Source organism: Grammomys surdaster, unplaced genomic scaffold (genome assembly GCF_004785775.1).
Source record: "Grammomys surdaster isolate TR1022 unplaced genomic scaffold, NIH_TR_1.0 187, whole genome shotgun sequence".
Classification (NCBI taxonomy): Eukaryota; Metazoa; Chordata; class Mammalia; order Rodentia; family Muridae; genus Grammomys; species Grammomys surdaster.
The window spans coordinates 2091602-2115363 of record NW_021604632.1 but is presented as its reverse complement, the minus strand read 5'-3'; the positions used below and the strand labels follow the sequence as shown (position 1 = coordinate 2115363).

The following is a 23762-nucleotide window of genomic DNA, read 5'->3' as shown; positions in this document are numbered from 1 at the left end:
ACTAATTGGACTCAGAGTTATTAATAACAGTAAGAAAAAGCAAGACATGGATTTATGATAAAGATGAGATGACAGCACTAGGGCAAGTTGGAGGGATGTATGCAGTGATGGGTGGATATTATAGAGACGTATGGGATTTTCAGAGAATAAATACAAAGTATTGCTTTTAAAAGATAAATCCATAATGGGTTATAAAACATTTTAAAAAATAGAAAAGAGGTCACCAAGGTGCAAGGGAGGTGCATGTTTTCAATGTGGAGTCCAGGAGGAGTGGGAGGGAACATTTAGGGTGGAGGATAGGCTCAAGATACGTCAGACGTATGTTAGCAACTGTCAAAGTATAAATCAAATATTTAAAAATACTTGAATCATAAAGGTTGGGCAATACAGTTTGCATTTTAACGCCTGGTGTAACTTCAATATCTAAGATAGACCTAGGTATTTAATGTTTTTAAAATTAAGATTGGGTGTCTAAAAATATAACTTAAAATGTTAGACATCAAAAGGGACATAAAGGAACTGGTCTCTTTGATGATAGCCACGGGGAACCAGTGCATCCCAACGTGGTTGAAGATGGGACATTGCTAGAACCTTGCCAGGTTGTGACATAATGCACCCGAGCCGATAAGAAAGAGGGGCATCATCCTTACAGGGCTGCCCTGGCATGTCTGGCAAGCACAGCTTTCTGCTGAATTTCACACTGTAACCAGAACTGAGACACACGCAAGGCCAGAAGTGCTGTCTGTAGACTTGTTTCTGAGGATGATGGAACAGCATTTTTCTTTTCGCTGGGTTCCCACATTCTGATTTCGGCATCCCACAGGATTGTAAAACATATTCAACATTTTTATATTGGAGTGAACATATTTTTGGCTCCCAGAGTATCCATTTTGGTTCAACTTATTGTCTTTGTATGAAAAGGAAAATGAACTTTATTTAAACTCCCTTTAAAGAATAATGCCATGGATCACTTGGACATTAAGATAAAGTCTACTTTAGGGAAATATAATTTATTAGTTATTGCAATTTCTCTGTCTCTCTCTCTCTCTCTGTCTCTCTCTCTCTCTCTGATATTGTCTCTCTGTCTCTGTCTCTCTCCCTCTCTCTCCCTTCTTCTTCCTCTTTCCCTCTCCTCCTCCTCCTCCTCCTCCTCCTCCTCCTCCTCCTTCTCTCTCTCTCTCTGATATTGTCTCTCTGTCTCTCTGTCTCTCTCTCTCTGATATTGTCTGTCTGTCTGTCTGTCTGTCTGTCTCTCTCCCTCCCTCCTCCTCCTCTTTCCTCCTCCTCCTCCTCTCTCTCCCCCTCCCTCTGCCTTGCATGATTGTTTGTGCAGGCACAGTGATGCTGAAGAGATGACGCACACGTGGAGGTCAGAGGACAACTACTGGAGTTGGTCCTTGCCTTTGCACCTTGTTTGAGACAGTCTCTAGTTTGCCCTTGCGTATGCCAAAATGTAGCTGGGATCTTTCAGACTCTCCCTGCCATCTGGCCATAGAAGTCCCTGGGTTACAGATAGTCTTCATCACACTCAGCCTTATGAAGGTTCCGGTAAACTGTAATTAGGTCCTTACTACAAACAGTTTACCGACTGAGCCATCTCCTGAGCATAGCTTAATAAAATTGTAAATTTCTTTTTTTTATTTTTTTTTAAGAAAACCTTAAGCCATGAGTTTCAGAGAGAATTAAATGTGATTAAAACTAACTAGAATCTTGGCGTTGGAGAGATGTTTCAGGGGTTAAGAGCCCTGGCTACTGTTCTAGAGGTCCTGAGTTCAATTCCAAGCATCCACATGGTGGCTTTCAATCATTTATAATGGGCTCTGATGCCTTCTTTTGGCATACAGGCATGTATGCAGACAGAGCATTCAGAAACATAAAATACATACATCGATAAATCTTTAAAAAACAAACAGATAAAAACTAGTCAGAAATTTGATGATGCTCTCTGAAAACAGTAAGACTCAACCCAGATTCTTTAAAAAAAGTTCAAACAAATATAACATTAGGTTATCAGATTTATTTTTAAACTTCATATATATTCATAAATTTAAAATTAATCCATATTTGCTTTAAACATTAAGGAACGTCTATTTGGCCATAGAAGTTACTATGGGGGTGGGTTGTCTGTCAGATTATATTTCCAGCCTATTACACGAAGCTTCATTGAATGTAGTTGCAGAATAGGGTCATAAGGTAAGGCTTTGGATATGAACAACCAAGAAAATGTGATTTGGCTTCATGACGGTGACGCTATAATGCTAAATGGTTACTAATATTAACATAGTGTTATAATTTTCTTTATATGTACTAAAGATCATTTTACAGGGCAGGTGAGATGGCTCAAGTGGATAAAGGTGCTTGCCACCAAACCTAATGACATGAGTTCAATCCCTGGAACACTCATGTAGTGGAAGGAGAGACCCGACACCTGAGGTCCTCTGACATCCACACATGCACTGTGGCATGTGTGCTCCAAACACACGCACGCACGCACGCACGCACGCACGCACGCACGCACACAATTTTAAAATAATTTTAAGAATATGATACATACTCAACTGAGCATACAGCAAGCATATATTTATTTATATGACTCTATTCAAATTCATTCTGTTGAACACTCTTCTTATAGGTGGCTGTAACTGTTTAAGGAGCCATTTTGTGTTTGGAAACATACAGACGGATGAACCTGACCAGTTTTAGGGAACTCTATCCTCATTTTTTTGAAAATTACTTTTCACAGACTAGGGGTTGGGGAGGGTCCCTCAGCTTTTAAGAGCACTGGCTACTCTTGCACAGGACCTGGGTTTGATTCTCAGCACCCACGTGGTGGCTCACAACCATCTGTAACTCCCGTTTCAGGAGATCTGATGCCTTCTTCTGGCCTCTACAGGCACCAGACACGCACAGGGTGCACAGGCACACAGGCAGATAAAATGTTTGTAGTCATAAAAATAAATCTCAAAACTCTTTTTTAGATACTGGTTAAAATTTTGTACCCACTGAAGAAGCCAAATGGTGTGTAGTTCTTTGTCGGGGTTAAATGATGCAAGCTGAAGGATCTGTGGTGAGATTATACAAGGCAGGATAAACAGGCTCAGCCAAAGCTGGCATAATGCTTAGCAACCACGCTTAGCAACAGCACTTAGCAACAGTGTATCAAAGTCTGCTTAACTTGATCAGTGCGGGAGATGGGAGAGTCAGGCTTCACAGATGAAAGGAAGGCTCAGGCACTCCATTCTCACTACCTGTCATTTCTCCTTTTATTTTTCTGTTGCGGCTTTTCTGCTGAGCAGATCTGTTTAGGAGCGAAGCTTCAATCACAAACAGAACTGTGAAAAACTGGGACGGTTTTGTGTTTATGAACTAAACTACAGAGGGAAATGAAATTAAAAAAAAATTGCTTGCAGGTCTTGAAGTAGTAAAAAGACCATTTCTCATCAGGAGTGACTCACCCTAGCTCCTGGCTGCTCGAGGAAGATGTCCTGAGAGCCATTTAGCCTGGCTTCCTCCTTTTGTTTTTGGTCACATTTGGCCTATAAAATTTTGCTTAGTGATAAATCACTAGCTTTCTGAAGCAACCAATGGAGCCATAGGTCGAGGTACCATACCTTAGCTTGAGATTAGGCCAGTTTTCAATGCTTTCTAAACTGACCTTGTTATACTTTTGAAACTTTGTCCCACGTATTTATGTGAAGCGGTGTCCTCAGCTTTGATGATTATAAAAATCAAAATGTTGATCAACTCTGGACAAGGCTGAAGATCTTCTAGACTTTGCACTACCAACTATTTCACCAAAATATAATCTTTATATGAAGTAATGGCTACTGGAGGAGAATCTACAGGCACAGATTTACTAAACCAGCCTAATTCCTAATGGCAATTTATGAACATTCATCTTTATACTCATAGATAAACATAGTCTTCATCACTCATCAAGAAAACCTCTCTTTGCAACCAACAGAGGCCATTATAGAAAATCAGAACCAATCAAAATGCAAGACTCTGAAGCTCAGTCCCAGTGGATACAGCTTCAAAACACGACTGTACGGATGGCTCGGGAAACATTGTGGAAGAGAGGGTGAAAAGACTTTAAGGGCCAGGAGCTCAGAGAGTTTACTATGAACTTGTATCTCCTAGGAATGGCAGAAGCTACACCCACTAATTCCCACCAACACGACTGTCCAAACGTGAATTGACCAAAGATGAGGCCAATGGACATACCAAAGTAAATGGAGAAAGGTCATGAGGTCTCAACCCTACACAAAGTACGGGCAACTGCAAAGTGGGGATAGGAAAGGTAGTCTTCCCCAGGGAAGAACACATCAAGTGGTTATCTGGTGCCAAACAGCCCTGAAAACGTATATTCAGGTAGAGTTATACAGACAGAGGTAATAACAATTAGTAGAAAAAGAGGTCCTGAATGTGAAAGAGAGTAGGGGGGGGTATATGGGAGGGTTTGGAGGGAGGAAAGGGAAGGGAGGAATATTGAAATTAAATTACAATCTCAAAAATAAGCAACACAATGACATAAAGTCTAATCTATGCGTGACCTAAATCGGACTCAAATGGGTTATTTAAAAAGAGAGAATACTAAATTTGGAGAGTGGGAAGTAGGGTTCATCTGGAAGAACTTAGGAGGAAGAGCGGGAGGGGAAGGGATCAAATGCATTGTAGGAAATTCTCTAAGAATGAATAATTGTTTTAAAAGAATAAAAGAGATAAGGATATCCATTTCATGAGTATGCATCTTAGTTTGCTTCCTGTTGCTATGATAAACACCATGACCAAAACAACATGCCTAGGCAGGGGCGGGGGGATGGTTTATTTTCTTTTGAAGGTTACAGTATATCACATTAATTAATTAATTAATTAATTAATTAATCAATCAAATGCCAATTCAGGAGTTCCAGGTGGAGACTGAAGTAGAAACCGTACAGGAACAACATTGGTTACTGGCTTGTTCCCTCTGGCTTGCTCGGCTACCTTTCTTATAAATTCCAGGGCAGGACCACCTCCCTAGAAATGGTACCACCCACTGCAGGCTGTGCCCTTTCCTTAATCCTTAATCAAGCAAGTGCCCCACAGACGTGCCCACCAGATGATTTGGTGGAGACAATTTCTCAACAGAGGTATGCCAACTCACATGGATAAAACCTACTTTCCCCTTTAACAAATGATAAAATTATTAATGTAGCAAAAAGTTATTTTAAAATAAATTATGACTTATCATCTATCAATGTGTGACGGGCATGTCTATTTTATATACCCATGTATTTGGGGTTGCTTAAAATTTTCTTCAGGTGAAACAGGATCAAAAATATGAAAAGTTTAAGGATCCCTGGTGTAGGAGATGACTGGAGGCCAACTCATGACCAAGGTCTACGGCCAACCTTGGCAAACTCCAATATCCACTAATGCCAGAAGTTTCTAAAAACAGATTTTTCAATTCACATTTTTACAAGAAGTCACATTGTCCTGTTATGCTTTATTGTTATCTGATCTGGGAGATGGGGCTGGCCTTTGGCCACCAGTTTGTTCACCATGGCATGAGGTTTAAGGTTAGTTTCTTAAAACGGGTGTGCCATATATGCAAAGAGAAAAGGCGATGCCGTGAGCTGAAAACTTGCCTTAAATTGTTCTTACAAGAGCTGCCCATGGCAAGTGTGATTTGCCTGTTCTACAAATGTGGACGTTAAAAGACAGAGAAAGTGAGAAGTTACTCCCAGTTACGTTAGCAAGTTAAGCCTGCATTTCTAACCTTCAAATTTCAAGTTGAACTTCAAATTTCATGGTTAGTTTCGGTCAGTGGTCTTCATAGCTCATTGATAAATGTTTAAGGTGTCACAGGGCAGACTCTGTATGGTGTGATTGCTAGTATTGACTCTCAACTTACATGATCTAGAATTACTTGGGGAGGCAATCTCAATATGGGACTGTCTAGAAGGTTTTCTCATGAGCATTCTTATGATAGATTCTTCTTAATTGAGTTCATTGGAGTTATATGATCCAACCCACTATGGGAAGTACCATTCTGTAAGTATGGGTCCCAGACTGTTTAAAGAGTAGAGAAAATGAGTTGGGTGTTTTGTTCTTAATTTTCTTCTCTACTTTATTCTTTCTTTGCTTTTGCATCATGATATTATAAAAGCCAAATAAACCCTTCTCCCCCAAGACTTTGGCAGGATGTTTATTCATGGCGACAGAAATGTGACTAGCAGGTGTGGAAAGTGCACCTTTATACTGTACCATCATGGTTTAAAAGGTCCCCAGAACAGACAAATAGACTCCCATACTGTAGGAAATGCTGTGATTCTCAATTCCAAACATATTGCATGGCCTTCAAACTGTGAAACCGACATGTGGCAAGCAGTATTCTCTGGTTGCCTCAAGACTGAGAAAGAGTATTTGGGAAGGATACTCTATTCCAAAATGAACATGGAGAGATTTTGAGTGTGGGTTTCATGCACAGATTTTAAATATCTTAGGATCCATAAGAAGACATACCAACTTGGAGTTAGCAGAGAAAGAACGGCTAGGGTACCATCCCTATTTTCAGTAAGGAAATCTCTCTTCTCTTGTCTGGGCAGGTTCAAAGCGAAAAGCACAGGACAGAATCCCAGGGTAGCAGCAGAAGAACATTTCTATACAAAGTCCTATGGCAACGATGAGTGGACACATACTCTTTGTGCCAGCTCATCAGTGGTGTCAATTGTAGTTCAATAGTGTCTTTGTGAGACATAGTCTTGATAAGACAATGATTTGGCTATCCCCAAGAGGCAGCCCATCAGCAAAAACTGGAACCTGTACCCTATGGTTTATTAACTTACCTTACCTTAATAGGTATCGCATCCAGGGTTTTCACGATCTTGATACACATTCATTCCAGTGCTACTTTGTGTATTTTAATGCACACCCCACTGACTTTCCATTGCTGCATCAATACTGAAGATGAATCTTAAATGGCAGGGGTTTAGTCCTACTACAAGGTACCGTCAAGATTGCTATAGTAGCAAAAACACCCAGCAAAGGCTCAAGGAAGAAGCCAACATTTATTTTCAATATTGTCTTCCCCCTCAAAGTCCATATCCCAGGTATCTCTAGAACTGTCCTTCTACTTTCTATCTACAATTATACTCCAAGCAAGTCCACACCTTTCATCTTCACACCCTAAGTGTCAATTTTTAGCACTTCTTATCTGGAATTCAAGATGGATCTGTTTCCGTTGTCTCTCGGCTCACTTTGTGTGCCTCCAATCACATTTCCACCCAGCAGCTGGAGTGAGGTTTTAACATACCCACCTCAGTAAGAGCTGGACACAGACATAGCATGAATTCCATGCTCCTCACAACGGACGAGAATGTTACCTGGGCTCTGCAGCTCTACTGCACCCATCCAGGCCTCAGGACAACTTCTCAGTCTGATTCGTTAACTTCATTCTTAACTATTTCCCGTCTTGAAATCCCTGCACACTTCCCTTGGCTGGTCCTTCAGTTATCACATAAGATGACTCTTCTCTACCAACCCCTAAATCTACAGACAGTCTCTGTTTCCTTTGTTTAGATCTTTTTTCTTTCGGGGAGCTTGCCAACAGAGCATAGCCCAAAGCTTTCAAATCTCAGAGTCAAAACGCACCTTTCTTCTGCATAAGTCTGTTACCTTAGGTATTTTGTGATAGTAACAGAAATCTGAGTATCGGTAAGCTTCCTGCTCTAATTGTGCAGGTAGAAAACCTCAAGTGCAAAATGACTAGCAAGACTACCTAGTTATGCCAGCACCTGTTAAAGAGTAGACATTGTCACTTATACACATACTGAAATAAATCAGAGTCCTGCTTAAGCCAACCACTAGTCCCATTTTGCAAATGGGAAGAGAGCAGATCTCTAGAGGACTCAGGGACATGCTTATGGTAACAATCTTGAATACTTATTTAGATAAACATTAGCTGCGTTCATTGCTTCTATTGTCCATTCATAGGTTTTTAGTACAACACCGCTCTAGACTTTCTAGTATGCTAAGTTTTATCATTCCAAGGAGGATTGCCAGCTTGTTTCTTTCATTTTTTTCTTTTCTTTTTTCCCTTCTTTCCTTTTCTTTTCCCTTTTACTATATACCTTCCTTTCCTTTTCTTTTCCCCAGCTATATACCTGTATCTATCTACAGTTAAGTGAGGAACTGAGTAGACACTCAGGGTGCGAAATGCAGAAGACCTCAATAGCACCATCAAACAGTGGTATTTTAACTTTCAACCTTCTACGCTTCTGCGAAATCTAGGAATCCATTGGGGAACATCAAAACGTCCATGCAAATTCACCCAGAATAGCTCATCACACATGGCACCCAAACACCCACCCAGGGCAAGAGTAATCCATTTTCATTGCTTTCACCAAAGACCCACCAGAGGCTGTACTTTATCACTACCCACTTTGCCCCAGTGAGATCTAGTCCCACTGAGCCAGGAAGCAGGAAAAAGAACAGGAAGCTTCAGTTTATACAAAGGAAAAATCTGCCTCTGGAAAGAGCTTTGTCGATCATGAATTTGGCCAAAATATCCCAAGAGGATGAGGACACAGTATTTTGAAGGAGCAAGGGCAGAGATGCTTCCTGAGCCAAGGACACAGTAAATGCAAATAGCTTAATTATTCGCCAGACAGCGAGAATGAAAGAGAGTCCTAGGTAAAGGTCATCAGCCAAGCTCCTGGCACCTGTCTTAACATTCAGCGTTCATAGTGACCTTCTAGTTGCCACTGGTTTATGTCTGTTGAGTATATTCCAAGGATCTTGTTGATTCAAGGGAAGACAAGGGGCTGTGGCTGAGGTACATAGGTAAAGTCCATGCCAGGCTTACACAAGGCCCTGGGTCTAATTCTTAGCACCCACAAAAATGGTTTAAAAATCATTTGAGTAGCAACTGTCCCCGAACAGCCCAGCTCCCTGTTCCCAGAGCTTCTGCACCTTCTAGATCAACTGGAGCAGTTTTTCCTTAAGTTTTACCACATGAGTGGGTTGGCTTTTCTCAGCATCTTGGATGTGAGATAACGTCATGTGCATACTAATTTAGAGAAACGCTGCCTGTGTTCATTGCTTCTATTGTCCATTCATATCTTTTTTTCTTTTTCTTTTTTTAATATTGAGGGAAGCTACAACCTATAAAATTATGACTAAATGCCTGCTGACACCCAGGTCAGCATTTTCTCTATCAAAAAGCCTCCTCCTGGGCCAGCTGACAATGTTAGAAATAGCTATAAAGTGCTCTCTGAATGGCGGTCACAACATGGACTCATTTAATGAGTTTCACCTTTGCATTCCTGGAAACTCCTAGGCAGGTGAAGTGGAAAAACACTGCTATTTATATATGAAAAAAACCCTTCAAAATAAAGTTGCTAACTGACCTCGTACTCTGAAAGGCTGCCTATCAGCAAATGAGCTGAGTGATTGTCCTCTGATTGTTCAAGTTGTCACCATGCCACAGGAGGCACTAGCATCAGAATCAAACTTACCTCAAAGACAAGCGTCTCATTGGTGGGTCCTGGGGCATACAGTCGTTCTGGGCGATTAAAGGAACGCTGGTATTCAAACGTGGTCCCTGCGAAGGTGAAGTCCCCAGGCCAGTCGATGCTCCAGCCCCCTGTGAGGTAATACTTTTGACTGAGGCTTCGAACAGCAAGATAGCTGGAAGAAAGCTGCAACTCCTGAATCTCAATGCTTCGGGCCCCAGCCGGGATGGTGACCACAGGGTAATACTCTAAATGAACACAGAGGAATATTCCGAGTTTAACACTATAGATTGGAGAATGGTAACTGGACATGCAGTGACCATTTTGATGGGGCCTTTGAGACTAGCCAATTCTATTTAATAAAGTAAAAGACTAATAATTTAATTTTCTAAGATTTGTACTTTGTTTCCCTCTATCTCTCTGTGCCTGTCTCTGTTCCTGTCCCTCTCTCTGTGTGTGTATATGTGTGTGTGCGTGTGCACGTGTGTTTCTATGTGTACCTATATATCATAGCATGCATGAGGAATTCAGAGGACAACTTTGGAGAGTCAGTTCTCTCCCCCCCATCCACCTTGGGTTCTGGGGTTCAAACTCATGTTGGTAGGCTTGATGGCAGCTGCCTTTCTCTGATGAGCCATTCTGTGGCCCTTCTCGATATACCTCTGAGGTATAATGCATAGATGAATCTGCTCACCCAAAGGTCCTAAGAACCTTATCATGTGGCAGGAGCTACTCCTAGTGTCGGGTGAGCTAGGGTTACATTAGCACAGTCCCCTCCCCATTTAGAGGCAGAAGTGGGACACTGCCAGGATCGATCGTCATGGGAATGACAGTGGCTCTTACCGTTTGCTTTGTGCTGACTGAGGTACAGGCCTTTATAAAACTTGCAAGTTGAGTTATCACCTTTGCACACACCACATGCATCAGACACTGCCTTAGAGCCAAGTTCATGGTCACATCCTACCGGCTGTGAGGAACAAGAGGAGGGAAGAATCAAAGATGAGCAGACCCAGTGGTGAAGACTAACCGAGGTGGGGGATGGGCAGCTCTGCTAAGGTGAAACCAGAGCCTTAAGTCACACTGGGGTTCAAAGACTTCCTCTGAAACTCTTTGTAAATAATAACATTTACTCATTCTTCAAAAAATTTCATTCGTGCATATAATGTATTTTGATCATATATAGCCCTCCCCCAATTCTCCTGGAAGTCTCCCACACATCCACCTTCATGTCTTTTTTCTTTTGAATATTATTGCTGTCTTAACCTGCCGGTTCTAATGAGTACTGATCGTATGCACACAGAAGTGTGGACTCAATTGCTGGGATACGGACAATCTACTTGTGGTCAAGTTCCCCCTAAGAAAAGCGACTCTTCCTCTGCAAGCAAATGCATACTTGACCAAATTGTGTGACTGATCTGAGGCTTAGACTCCAGCTCTAGGAAATTAGAATAAACAGTCATGGGCTATTACAAGATTTCCAGGCCAACTGCATGAATGAAGCATAAAAACGCTGAGCAGTACACACTCAGACTTCCTCCATGCATGTGCATATATATAAACACATGTATACATACATGCACACAAGCATAAGAGGGCATGTACCCACACATATGCACAAACACATACATGCACACATGAAAAACTACCCATATGCATAAAATAGCAATTATGTATGCACAAATACACATGAAGACATTTGCACACGCATGTGTACTTGTGTGCGTGCACACACACAAACACACACATATACCCTAGAAAAGGATGAAATGCTTATAATAAAGTTTAAGTGCAAGGGAAAGTGAGTCCCCAAAGAAAAGAACTGGAAAGAGAGGACAGCTCTGTTCCTGCTGCACTTCTGGGGTTCTACTACGTGGTGAACATGCTTAGTACACAGGCACTAAGACATTACCGTCATTTCTGTCTTTAATTTTTATAGCAATGCAAAAGTGACTGTAACTTAACACACATTCTCTATGCCCAGAAGTAGCTGAAACAGAAAAATAGAGAGGGCCTCAAAGGTGTATAGCCCAGGTGGACTCTTTGGCCATCCTCCCTATGTGTGTTGTAGAGATCCCCTCAACCATCCTTAGAGTACAGGAGGAGACATCAGCCTGACTGCACACTCTGGGGCAGAAATGTCCTCTTACTTCACAAATTCCATCGATGCAGACGTCATTTCTGTGTGGGGAACAAGGCGTCCCATCTTTCACCTTGCCAGACATGGCAAAAAAAAACTCGAAGTTCTCAGCCTTGCAGTAGAGTTTACATCGATCTTCCTCTAGAGGCAGAGAGATCAAAGGACAGGATCAAGACTAGCTTGGGTGCAGAACAGTGTGGTCACCAGAGAGACCAATTAAATCCACTTGGATTAGCAATTGTGAGCAAAGTAGATAGCATTCTATATAATTTTGTTTGTGAGCATGACCATCTGTGTGCGCAGAAGACCACATGTCTTTCAAAAGACAAATACCATTTGAGAGCCCACACGAAGCCAATTAAATATTGAGACTAAAGAATTGTGGGCTATTTTGTTTTGTTTGAGAGAGACTCTTACCATGCAGCCATGGCTAACCTGGAAGTACTTATGTAGGGCCCGAACTCGCACGCATCAACCTGGCTCTACCTCTCAAGCACTGAGGTTCAAAGAGTGTGTCACCATGCCTGGCTTGGTACCTAAGAATTTTATATTTGTAAATCTATAGAAACCATAGCAACATATAGGATTTCTGGGTTGTACAGTCAGCCTCCCTGGACTGTAAATACTCCAGACTTTGTGGACCCTTCAGTTGATGAATAGTCACAGATAGATAAGGGTTTTTTTTTTTTTTGGTTTTTCGAGACAGGGTTTCTCTGTATAGCCCTGGCTGTTCTGGAACTCACTCTGTAGACCAGGCTGGCCTCGAACTCAGAAATCCATCTGCCCCTGCCTCCCAAGTGCTGGGATTAAAGGCGTATGCCACCACTGCCTGGCGATAAGGGGATATCTTTGTGTCTTAATTAAATTTTAATTTTTATAAACAGCTGTTATAGCCTAATGATTTGATTAGGGACTAGCTCCCCTCAGAAATTTAGACAGCTTGTCAAAAGGTAAAGATCGACATACTTGAAAAACAAAACCATGTGGTTAATATTGTTTGTGAAAAATATCAAATTGAAATGTCACGAGCAGAAAAATCGAAGAAGCTAATTCTAAAGGCAAACACAGTACTTTTATTTGACCACTGGACCCCTGGGAAATTTCTAGTATCATAGGAAAAAGAAAAAAAACGTATAGTTATAAAGCTCTTGTTATCTGGAAGGAAAAAGAAAGCCAATGCCTGCGATAGAGACAGCTGTCCTTGGCCAGCAACTCCAGATGACGTTTTTCACAGGGGACCTTCTGTAGGCGACACTGAGTGATATCCCTAACAACAGTTTCACACAGATGTGTAAACAGTTCACAAACAGTCCTGTTTCACAAAGCCCTTCAATAGAAGGCAAACTTGAAACTTACATGTGAGACAAAATATATTACTGTGGACAAAATCTGTAGATGTGTGGGTGGACAAAATGGTTTTTTCTCTTAACTACAGTGTCTTTATTTTTCAAATAACAACTTTATTTAATACATGCTAAGTTGAATAAATGAAATTTAGGAGGAGTTGGATGGTGTGTGTATGTTTCTCTTCTGTATTAGTCTTAGGAATTGAAAAGCTCTAATAAAAGCTTATTGTTTGCTTTTTGTCTTTTATTTGTTCTTTTCTTTCTTAGTATAGATCTCCAGGCACAAAATTACTTTTAAAAAAGAATAAAAACAATTTTTTAAAAAAGTTTACTGCTCATGGAGAGATCTCCATTCGTGACATAGCCTTGCCCTGTTCTTTGTTTTTGAGATAGTCCCACTATATAGCCCAAGCTGGCTTCTGATCTCTGCTTTATCCTACTTAATTTTTAGCATGAAATCACACAACCTAGAGTCACCTAGAAGGAGGAAACCTCAACTTAAGAGTTGCTCAGGTCATATTGGCTCATAGTCATGTATTCCAGAGAACATCTTGATTGACGATTAATATGGGAGGGCCTAGCCCACTGTGGGCAGCACCATTCCCTAGGCAAGTAGATCTAGGCAATATAAGCAAGCTAGCTGAGCATGAACTAGAGACAGTCAGTAAGAAACATTCTTTTGTGGCTTCTGCTTGAGTTCCTGCTTTGATTTCTCTGGAGGATGGACTTGGATATGGACATATAAGATGAAATGAACCCTCCTCTCAGTCAGGTTTCTTTTGTTAGGGTGTTTATCCTAGCAATGAAAAGCAAATGTGAACCTATCTGCCTCATCTTCCCAAGGACTGAAATTACTAGTATGTGCCATTCCATCTGGCCTTCTGTTCTTAAGTGGTAGGAATGTGCCAGATTTTCAAATAGTGGTCAGTCTCCTCTGATTCTAAGTGTCACATGCAGAAGAAGATGGGAACAAAAGGCTCAACGCTGTGGAGACACTGGGTCCTGAGGAAGCAAATTCTCACAGAATGAGTGACTCAAACTGCACACTCCCTTGATAGCAAAGTCTATAAGGCAATAATGAAGCGACACTGAGGCTCAAAGCATTTTCCCAGCTACAGACTTTTCTAGCTTCTGTTTACATTTCGGCACAGAACCCAGTTAGTGGGAAACAACAGAGCAGACTGCATTAGTGCTACATATGATGAAATGAATCACATGTGAATGTCAAATACACAAGAAGCCAAAGGGTAGATATACAGAAAAGAGACAGACACGAGGTTTTAGAGAAGGAACTACATATGAGAGACATGGGGTGGCAGGAGTGTGTGTGTGTGTGTGTGTGTGTGTGTGTGTGCAAGAGAAAATGCAGTTTTAGATGCTAAAATGAAGCAATTTGAGCTATCCCATCTGCTGAGCTGCTGGAGGCTGCTGGGTGGAATATTTTTCTGATCATTATTCAATCCTTTATTGAATGCCTGTAGTGATAGCAAACTTATCACTTACACGGGGATCAGGTGCCCCCCTTTGGGCACCTAATATTCATTCACTCATTCATTCATTCATTCCAAACATTATAACTATTGAAGCCAGGTATGGTAACATGCTTTTGTCATCCCAAGACAGAGGCTAAAGCAGGAAGACTGGGAGTTCCAGGTTAGCCTGGGCTACAGAGTGATACCCTGTATCATTAAAATAAGGCAACAACAAATCCCTCAAACTAGCCTTGAAGTATAGACTAAGTAGTCCTTTTGGATGCTATAGACACAAAACATGTTGAAGATGTACCAAGGTTTCCTCCCCATGACCCTAAGTTCTTGTAAAAAATAATATATAAGTGAATACATGAAAAAATAAACGAATAAACTAAGCTTGAGACTGGAAGGATGACTTAGTGGTTAGGAGTGGTAAGCACAAATGACCGGAGTTCAATTCTCATCATCCATACATGGTGGCTCATGGTTGTCTGTAATTCTAGTTCCAAGGGATCTGTACACAGACATATGTGTAGGCAAAATATTCATACACATGATAAAAAAAATAAAAATTAAAAAGTAAACTCATGCTAAATTATGAATAAAAGCGGGAAAAAGTCTTCAGAGAATAAAAATGTCAAGAGAATATAATAGCTATCTCTCTCCAAGAAGCAGAGATCTTAGGACATTCTGAGCTCCCATGCTGATGTACTCTTTAAAACAGGTTTTAGTAAATCTAAAACACCTCAATCTTTATTTTTTTTTTAAAAAATTTGATCCTTTTTGAAAACAGGAAACATCTACAGGCCTCCCGTTATTTTTTCGGAAGACAGAGGTTTCAAAATATTCACACTTGCCTCTGTCCTTGACAGTCTTAAGGGAGGCATCAGCAATCCTGGCCCAGCCAAACTGGCATTGTTTAAAGCTGTGCTACCTGCTCTGAATATCAGGCAGGTCTGTTCACTATGGTTCTTTAGGTATGTCACTCTCTTGATGCCAACCATACAGGTTTGGATTTTTTAGAACAGGGACAGCCATTAATTGTCAAAAATGTCATACCTGTCCCCTTTTACGTGAATGCAACCAAAAATCCCACAAATCCTTCTTCAAGAAAGTGAGGATGAGATCTGACAAATAAGGTCAATACAAAGATGCCAAGAAACAGATGGACTAGTGATGGCTTACTCAGCATGGGTAACAGAATGAATATCAGTGTTTTCATGGCAACTGATTAATGTTTTGTCAATTTTAAAAAGTCAAATGCATCTAGGCATGGTGGCTCACACATAGAATCCTAGCACTCAACAAGCTAAGGTGACAGGAGGATTGTCAAGAGTTCAAGGTCAATCTGGGCTACATAATTCAGCCTGGGATATATGTTAAATTCTAGGTTAGTTTCAGCTAAAGAATGATACATCATCTCAAAACACGTCCCTTGTATCTCAAAGTCAAAAAAGCAAGGTATAACTTTCAGTTATAATAAATATAAAAAGTTCCATATAATTTTTTTATTCATTCTGTATGTGTACAGACATACATCTATTTTACAAAAAAATTTCTTCCTGTTATTTCAATAATCTAACATGTCCTTTCCTAAACATGCTATCTGTGGGGTGTATATGGTTTTATGAGTTTTGAGTCTGGACAACTCACACCAATTTCTATTATCATCCCTGGGAGACAAAAATCACCAAACTGCCAATAATACATTTAGAAATGTAAGCCTATTCCAGACAAACAGACAAAAGGTGTCTTCTCAGAGGGGGAAAAAAAAGACTGCAAAAATAAACAACACCTACAAAAGTTGATAAAACACTGAACCAGCACAAGCCTCAGAAATAGAAAATAAACATGGAAACTGTGTAGCAAATTTGCATACTATCTACAGTAAGACACTGGAGTGTCACAGTGACCGAGTTACCTTCAACTTTTGTATAGGGTCTCCAACGGTACAACCATCCCCGGAAGGGCTTGTTGTTATACTCTGCACACTGCTGGGCACGGAAATCCAAGCTATTCTCATGACAAGGGTTAATGTTGCACAGCTTGTAGATGCGGCTAGATCCTGGGCAGTACTTGCCACCATACTGAGGCCTAAAAACAGAATTCAAGAATTTCAGCACCAAGCACTCCACTCTCAGCCATGGGCAATAATGCAGGAAGGGACGACTGAGGAGAGGATCACTGTGCTATGGGCGCTTATATCTAGTTTATTACACAATCGGAAACATACGCCCCATGTCTGGTTTCTTCCTGCTACCATGCAGACATAACTAATCAACCACAGAGCTCCTTTTTGTTTTCACAGAGACTTAATATGACCTTGTAATTGCAATATCATTTTCATCAGACTGGAAGGCAGCTGCTGCTGTGTTTAATTGTAACTGGCACATAAAACCAAACATTTCCTATCTCTAACCAAATTTTTATGTTCTAGAACTTTAACAACTGATGACAAAACTATTCTTGATACTTCATGTGTCAGGGACTCTGTGATCACAGTGAGATATTCTCTGCAACGATTTCTTTTGTTTTTTTTGTTGTTTGGTTTTTTTTGGTACCATGTATACACTTTTGTCTGCACTAGCATCTAAAGCTTCAAGTATAGACCCACCCTGTATCTCCAGGCTCCCACTCCCGATTTTCATTATATTCTAAACATCTTCCTGGAGTTCTCATGCACCTGCTGCCATAAAGATCATGGCACGGGGAAGAAGGAAGAGAAGATCTTATTTGCCACATTCTCCAGCCTGGAGCTAGCATTCTGGTTATTTTCCTACACTGGGCTGTATAATTCTAATTGATTCTCCACTCTGAGGGGGCGATATGGCCTGGTGGTCACCGGCATAATCACTTTTTAACTTTGGTAGCCTGCTGCTTTCCTGTCAAGCACAGAGTAGGGGAGCATGGTTCCCATAACTGAGAGTCTGATGAGGAGGTGAATAAATGTAATCTCAACAGTAAGCTCTTAACATCTTAGCAAGCAAATTCAGATCGGCAAAGGCCAGGAGGAAAAAATGAAGAAAAGGGGCAACTGTACTGCAAATTAGTACCATTCCTACCAAATGCAAACCACTCAGCAAGCCTACCCTGACCAAAGTACTTTCTTTTGCTCTCCCAACCCACCGCTTACTCCAGAGCTAATACTCAACCATGGACCACTCCATAGAAAATCCACAACCAGCACAATCTTCTACCAGCAGGTAAAATGAAAGGAGACTCATGGTTAATAAATTGATGTGATTAAAATTCTTTGTCCCCGTGGGGACAGGCTTGCTATAGAATACTGCTGGATTCTATGCCATAGTGTCTCCTAGAAAGTCCTCCTGAGATCCCATGGATGAACGTCACAGAAACAGAAAGAGTCTCCTGGCCACAATGATGTTTTTATGCTGTTTCAAACCATTCTGGAGCAAATGGCTAAACGTGCAGCCCCCACGGTGCTCCATCCGATTCCCCCAAGACTTCTCAAAAGGATCATTTGTTAGGCAGTTAGAAAACCTTACGCTGTATTATCACAGCCTCAATATTCTTTACAAGGAATATTAGGGCAAATTCTCAGCTTAAGGCTTTCTCTCTGAGGTTTTAAATGTTGGCTGCACTTGAAATGCCCATATTAGTAAGGTTAACGACCATCCCAGTGTGTAACTCTTCCAACCTGCACAGCTGCAGTTTGGAAAGGGGGCCTCAGACGCACAGCTTTCTACTCTTCAGACAGATGAAGTGAAGGGTAGACAGGTAGACTTCACTTAACACATCAATGAAGGTTTCACAGTTCAGTGGGACAGCAGGGCTGAACCCCAAACCTTTGGACTCTGTCCCAGACTCTCTTCCTTGTCACCTACAATTGCATTTATCTGAGCAAGACAAGCACATGGGAACTGAGACAAGCCACATGGGATCGAAAGATCCAGTGAGCAGAGTGGTTAGGGACCCAGTCTTAAACAGGGAGACAGCTATGCAGTTAATTTCGTGCAGTTTCAAAACCTAGCTCAGTGTTCTTGAGACTTTATAGATGAGTTAAACTATAAATATTTTAAATAGGTCATTCTCTCAAATTACAAGCCACACAATGCTCTCCATGATTGGAATGCTCAGGTTTCATTTTTCATTATGGGATAGAGTCAGAGTAGTCAAAGCGATGGCTGCCAAGAAGTTCAGATTTCCTATCAAAAGTTCCAACCCAAGCACATTCTCCTGAAGCCTTTCGTTCTGTCTATTTGAGACCCAGTCTCAAAAGATAGCACAAGCTGGATTTGAACCCAGAATCTTCCCTTTTATGGTTTCTGAATGATGGGGTTAAGGGCCTGCTTGGCCACACCTGGATTTCTGTGGCGTTAGCGTAAGTGAACAGAAATCTTTTACATAACATTGTGCAGAGTGGTAAGTTCTCTGTGATTAGAAAAAAAAAAGAGGCAGGAAACAAAGTCTTAGCACATGATATTTCATTATAAAGCAGAACTGTATTTGTTTCTGCACCAGCGAATGCGACCAAAGATGCTAACAGTGTTTCCTTGGTTCTGTGCCTATTAGAATCACTGAGGGAATGTTGTTAATGTACATATGGGCACACATGTATGTTGCAGGATTCACTCTACATTTTCATTTATAATCTCTTATACTCATATTCCCTCTCTCCCTCTCCCTCTCCCTCTCTCTCCCCTTCCCCCTCCCCCTCCCCCCACCCCCCCTCTCTGACAAAGCCTCATGTATCCCAAATTTGCTACACAGTCAAGGACGAATTTCAACTGCAGCTCTTCTTGAATCTACTTCCCCAGTGATGGAATTCCAGCGATGTGCCTGGCTTCTGCGTTACTAGATGGGAACCAAAGACAGAGGTTCTCATACATGATGTATTCTATATACGTGTGTGTGGCGTGTTTTCCAAAGAAACTCGTGTGCCTTTTTGGGGACCCTGCTAATGTTGATAATTGAACCTGGAAATTATTGTTTAGAAAAGCAGGCCCCAGAGTCAGTTCAATGACTATTGTGAAGCCCCACCTTCCTCTCACACTCCCCTGGCTAGGTGGCACTAAAGCGAAAGGTCTATAATTCTTTGCTGAAAAGACTTGTGTTTGAGGAAGTTCTAGAATATCTCAGCATGGTGCTATTAATCTTTTTGAATGACGCCCATAAGAATATCCCTGGGTCCTGTTACAGTGTGACGGTTTGGTAGATAAAGAAGCAAGAGAAATACCAAAGGGTTAAGACAAATGTTGGGCCTTAATTTGACTCTGACATTATCAGTGTGATACCCCAGCAGATGCTGATGTTCTTTGTGGAATATGTTGTCTCTTTTGGTGGCCCATCTATGAAATAAAGGCTGATGTAAGGTTGGAACTGATGTGTCTGGGAGAAGAGATCTGGAGAAGTATTTTGAAAGGCTCTTGAGGTGTAGTGGAATGCCACAGAAAACAGGGTGTGGAAAAATAGAAACACCTGCTACAGACAGAGGAAGCGTTGTACCTCCAGCTTGACATTGGCTGCTGTAGGATCAGATGGTCTTTAAACCACTGTAAAGCTAACAGCATTGGTGAGTCTACAGATCAGCCTTCTATACTTCATTTCTTTTATGAAACAAAACCCATCCTTGGAAGAACCTCGGTAGGTGAACTAGGAACCATCTACTGCTTCTCTGTGGAGAAAATGGAACAGGTCAACTTGAGAGCTACAGACAGAACCAAATGGTAGAATTTAGCTGGAAGAGAGAAATAAATTAGTAGCTTCAAGTTGGAAGAGTGAGAATCAAATCAGCTTTGCTCGAAGATTTCTTTATTTATGTATGTGAGTACACTGTCGCTGTTGCTGTCTTCAGACACACCAGAAGAGGGCATCTGATACCATTACAGATGGTTGTGAGCCATCATGTGGTTTCTGGGAATTGAACTCAGGACCACTGGAAGAGCAGCAGTCAGTGCTCTTAACCACTGAGCCATCTCTCCAACCCCAGCTTTGCTCTAATAAATATTATTAAGAGTTGGGTAGAACAACTCATTCAACCATTCGTGGATAGGCTAATATCTATTTGATTATTTGTAGTTTCACCCTGAGGAAGAGTACAGTGTGTTCCAATTATCTTTGCCCTCATTTAACATGACAAAACTCCACTGAGTGGGAATAGTTTAGTGATTAATTCTTTCATTTGGAATCTCTAAAACCGAGATAGGCTATTTCCACAAGCAGCGATCTATCATAAGGAGAGTTCTTAATCCCGTAGATGTAAGAACGGTTTTCATTTAAATCCCAGGGGTGTCTTTCTTGCACTCCGCTGGCAGAGCTATTACTTAGGTAATTTTCTTTCTTGCTTAGGAAAATATTGAGATTGTAAAATGTGGCCATGTATGAAAACCAGACCCAGGAAATATGCTACAAAACTCAGAGTAACAGAATAAACTTGAACAGTGATATCTAAGACTTTGGTTGTAGTTGAAATATCAGAAAGTTTGTTTCTATAGTCTGGTGTAAATCACGAATGGGTCCCAAACTTTACTCCCATTATATTTGGGTACTGAGTCTGAGGAGTCCCATGAGGGATACGTTGTGCTCCGTTTAGGACAGGTGGCCATGCCTGAAGACAATTCTGTTTGTTACAACTTGGAGAATAAAGAGATAGAAAGCAATCCCATCAGCACTAAATGGAAAGATGCCATGGACGCTGAAGATGCCACAATGTACAAAAAACGCCCTGGGAGTGGGGAGATGCTGAGCACTTAAGAGTATTCTGCTCCAATGGGAGGGGAGGCCTTTGGTCCCGGGGAGGTTTGATGCCACAGCATAAGGGGATGTTAGAGCAGTGGGGTGGGAGAGAGTGGGTAGGTGGAGAGCACCCTCATACAGGCAAAGGAGAGGGGGGAGGGGGGTGTGAGATGTGGGGTTGGTGGAAGGGTAACCAGGAAGTGGGATATCATTTGAGATGTAAACGAATGGAATGATTAATAATATTTTTTTTAAAAAAAGAAGAGAAAAGGAATACCTTGCTCTTGCTGAGGACCTGAGGAGCTCCACCCCCAGTACTCATACCTGGCAGCTCAGAGCCTCCTGTTACTGCAGCTTCAGGGGATCAGACGCCCTATTCTGGCTTCTGCAGGCACCTGTACACATATGTATGTACACATATACACGTGTACAATCCTCCCATACAGACACTAGACAAAATAAATCTTAAGAGATAAACTCACAGAGAACTTTGTCATTTTCTGTGTGTTTTTTGTTTTTTGCTTTGTTTTTTAATATCAGTAATTCGAGGTCTCAAAAGCTCTGGGTTTACTGAAACTACTGCATTACTATAGTTTGTAATATGAGCTAGTTTTGAGGCTGAAGGAGTAGGATTGCCAGTTCAAGGCCAGCCTGGGGTAGGTATAGAGTTCATGGTATGCCAGGGCCTCATCTGTAAATATAAAGTTAAAGAACGTCTCGCTCAGGGCTAGGATGCTTCAGTACTGTGTGTTAGGCCCCAGAATCAATCCTCAGGGGGAAAGAGGGAGGGGAGGAAGGAAGGCTGGCTGATTCTAGAGTAGATTAAGATATCCCAAGAAGCGTGTAGCATACAGTATCTAATTATCTCCAACTTGTACCTTGGATTTGGGGGAAGAGAAACTGAAAAGCTTTTTATAGCGCTCTGATCGCTGACTCAGTGAAGGACCGTTTGTCTCTTTTGAAAAAGTTTCCTTTTTTCTCCGCTTTCTTTATGTGTTTTGATTCTCGGCTCACCCAACACATCTGCTGTGCTTATAGCCTGCCAGGCCCTCTTGCAGAGCATTTTATAGCCCTCGGCTGGGCTGATGCCTTGACCTCATGCTCATATACAAGGACTCTGGAGAAAGGGAGAGTATGTGCTGGTGGCTTCACTGCCGGCAGCAGCGTAGAGCTAGGGTAGAGGGCCAGGGTGCTGGGCCCCACAGCTTGTATTCTAAACCTCTGTGGCTGTCATCCCTCCAACCAGGTGGTAAAACTAACCCTATTTTCCTATTTCCACTCTTCTCAGTCCCTCATACTCTACAGGACAATGTCAGTGATACCTCTGCAGATATCATTTCCTCTATGGGGTGGTTCTATGTGATCCTATCAACCTAGGGAGGTTGAGGTGAGGACTGTGGGTACCATATAGGCCTCAGAATCATTTGTTGTCTATTGGTTGTTTCTTGTCTTTCAGATCAGTTGGGTGTCTGTCTGTCTCTGTCTCTCTGTATCTATATCCATCTGTCTGTCACTCTCAATATAAGATTCACTATGTCTCTGTCTCTCTTTTTCCTCTTTCTCATTCTTTCTGTCTCTTTCATATAAGATCTCACTATGTCTCTCTGTCTTCCTGTCTCTGTCTGCCTGCCTGTCTATCTTTCTTCTCTCAATATAAGATCTCACTATGCTGTGTCCCCCACCTCAGTATAATATCTTACTGTGCTGCCCAGATTACCTTTAACCCTCCTGGCTCAGCTTCCTGAGTGCTGAGACTGTAAGCATATGCCACTACCCATGGTGTTACAGGGATTTTATGGATACTATTCCTATTTCCTCCATGTCTTCTGAGATGGATCTAACATCTCATTTTGTACCTAACACAAGCTTAAAGTTCTGTGACTTTCCCAAAGTCACACAGCTAGAAAAGTGCCAATGAACTTTCTGGGGTCTTTGTACCTCCACAGCCTCAGAGCTTTCTACTAGAACAAAGAGAAGCCTTCCTCTCACGTGTGAATCAGGGTCTTTCCAAGTTACTAAAGTGGCCTTGTGTTTTCCCAGGCTGAGGCCCCATAATGAATGGACTGCCGTGTCCCTAAAGGTGACCACAGGCCAATTTCACCACGTGATTGTATGCTCTAATTAGTTCTCATAGCAGATTTTGTTTTGCTTTTAAAGAAAATTAACATTTGCCATCAATATTTAGAAATTTCACATGTATGAACGTGTGTTTTTGTTTCTGGTATCTTTTGAGAAGTCAGACGGGTCTATTGACAGGGATTGAAGCTCACCCTGCAAGGTCAAAATCATAACACGTTCTGAGTTCATCTGTTGGAGACACACATATTGTACCCATAAAGCTGCCCGGCTGTGGCTGTACAATAGCTCAGGTATTTGATTATAGGACTGCAGAGCCTTGGCTCAAATTAAGAAAAAAGCGCAGCGAGCGATTAGAGTCTTTGATTGTCATATTTACGCACAGAGTGACTCTGCGGATGAAGTCTGAATTCTACACACCACACCTCTTCCCGCCCCACTTCCCAGTGCACACAGCCTTCCTACGTAAACAGTAAAACCTTGGCTGGTTGCTTTGAACTGGAAGGAAGAAAAAAAATCGTACTTGAAAGTCAAGTCT

The 23762-nt window shown here is 41.6% G+C and overlaps 1 protein-coding gene across 1 annotated transcript in view; it reads right to left on the bottom strand.

Moving 5' to 3' along the window:
• Positions 1-23762, bottom strand: part of Adamts18 (ADAM metallopeptidase with thrombospondin type 1 motif 18) — a 145033-nt gene that overhangs the window by 28375 nt on the left and 92896 nt on the right. Inside the window, exons 13-16 of the mRNA XM_028768697.1 lie at positions 16374-16546; positions 11645-11775; positions 10341-10464; positions 9501-9745 (exon numbers count right to left, since the gene is read on the bottom strand). Of these exons, the coding sequence (XP_028624530.1) occupies positions 9501-9745; positions 10341-10464; positions 11645-11775; positions 16374-16546 (673 nt within the window). The remainder of the gene's footprint in view (positions 1-9500; positions 9746-10340; positions 10465-11644; positions 11776-16373; positions 16547-23762) is intronic.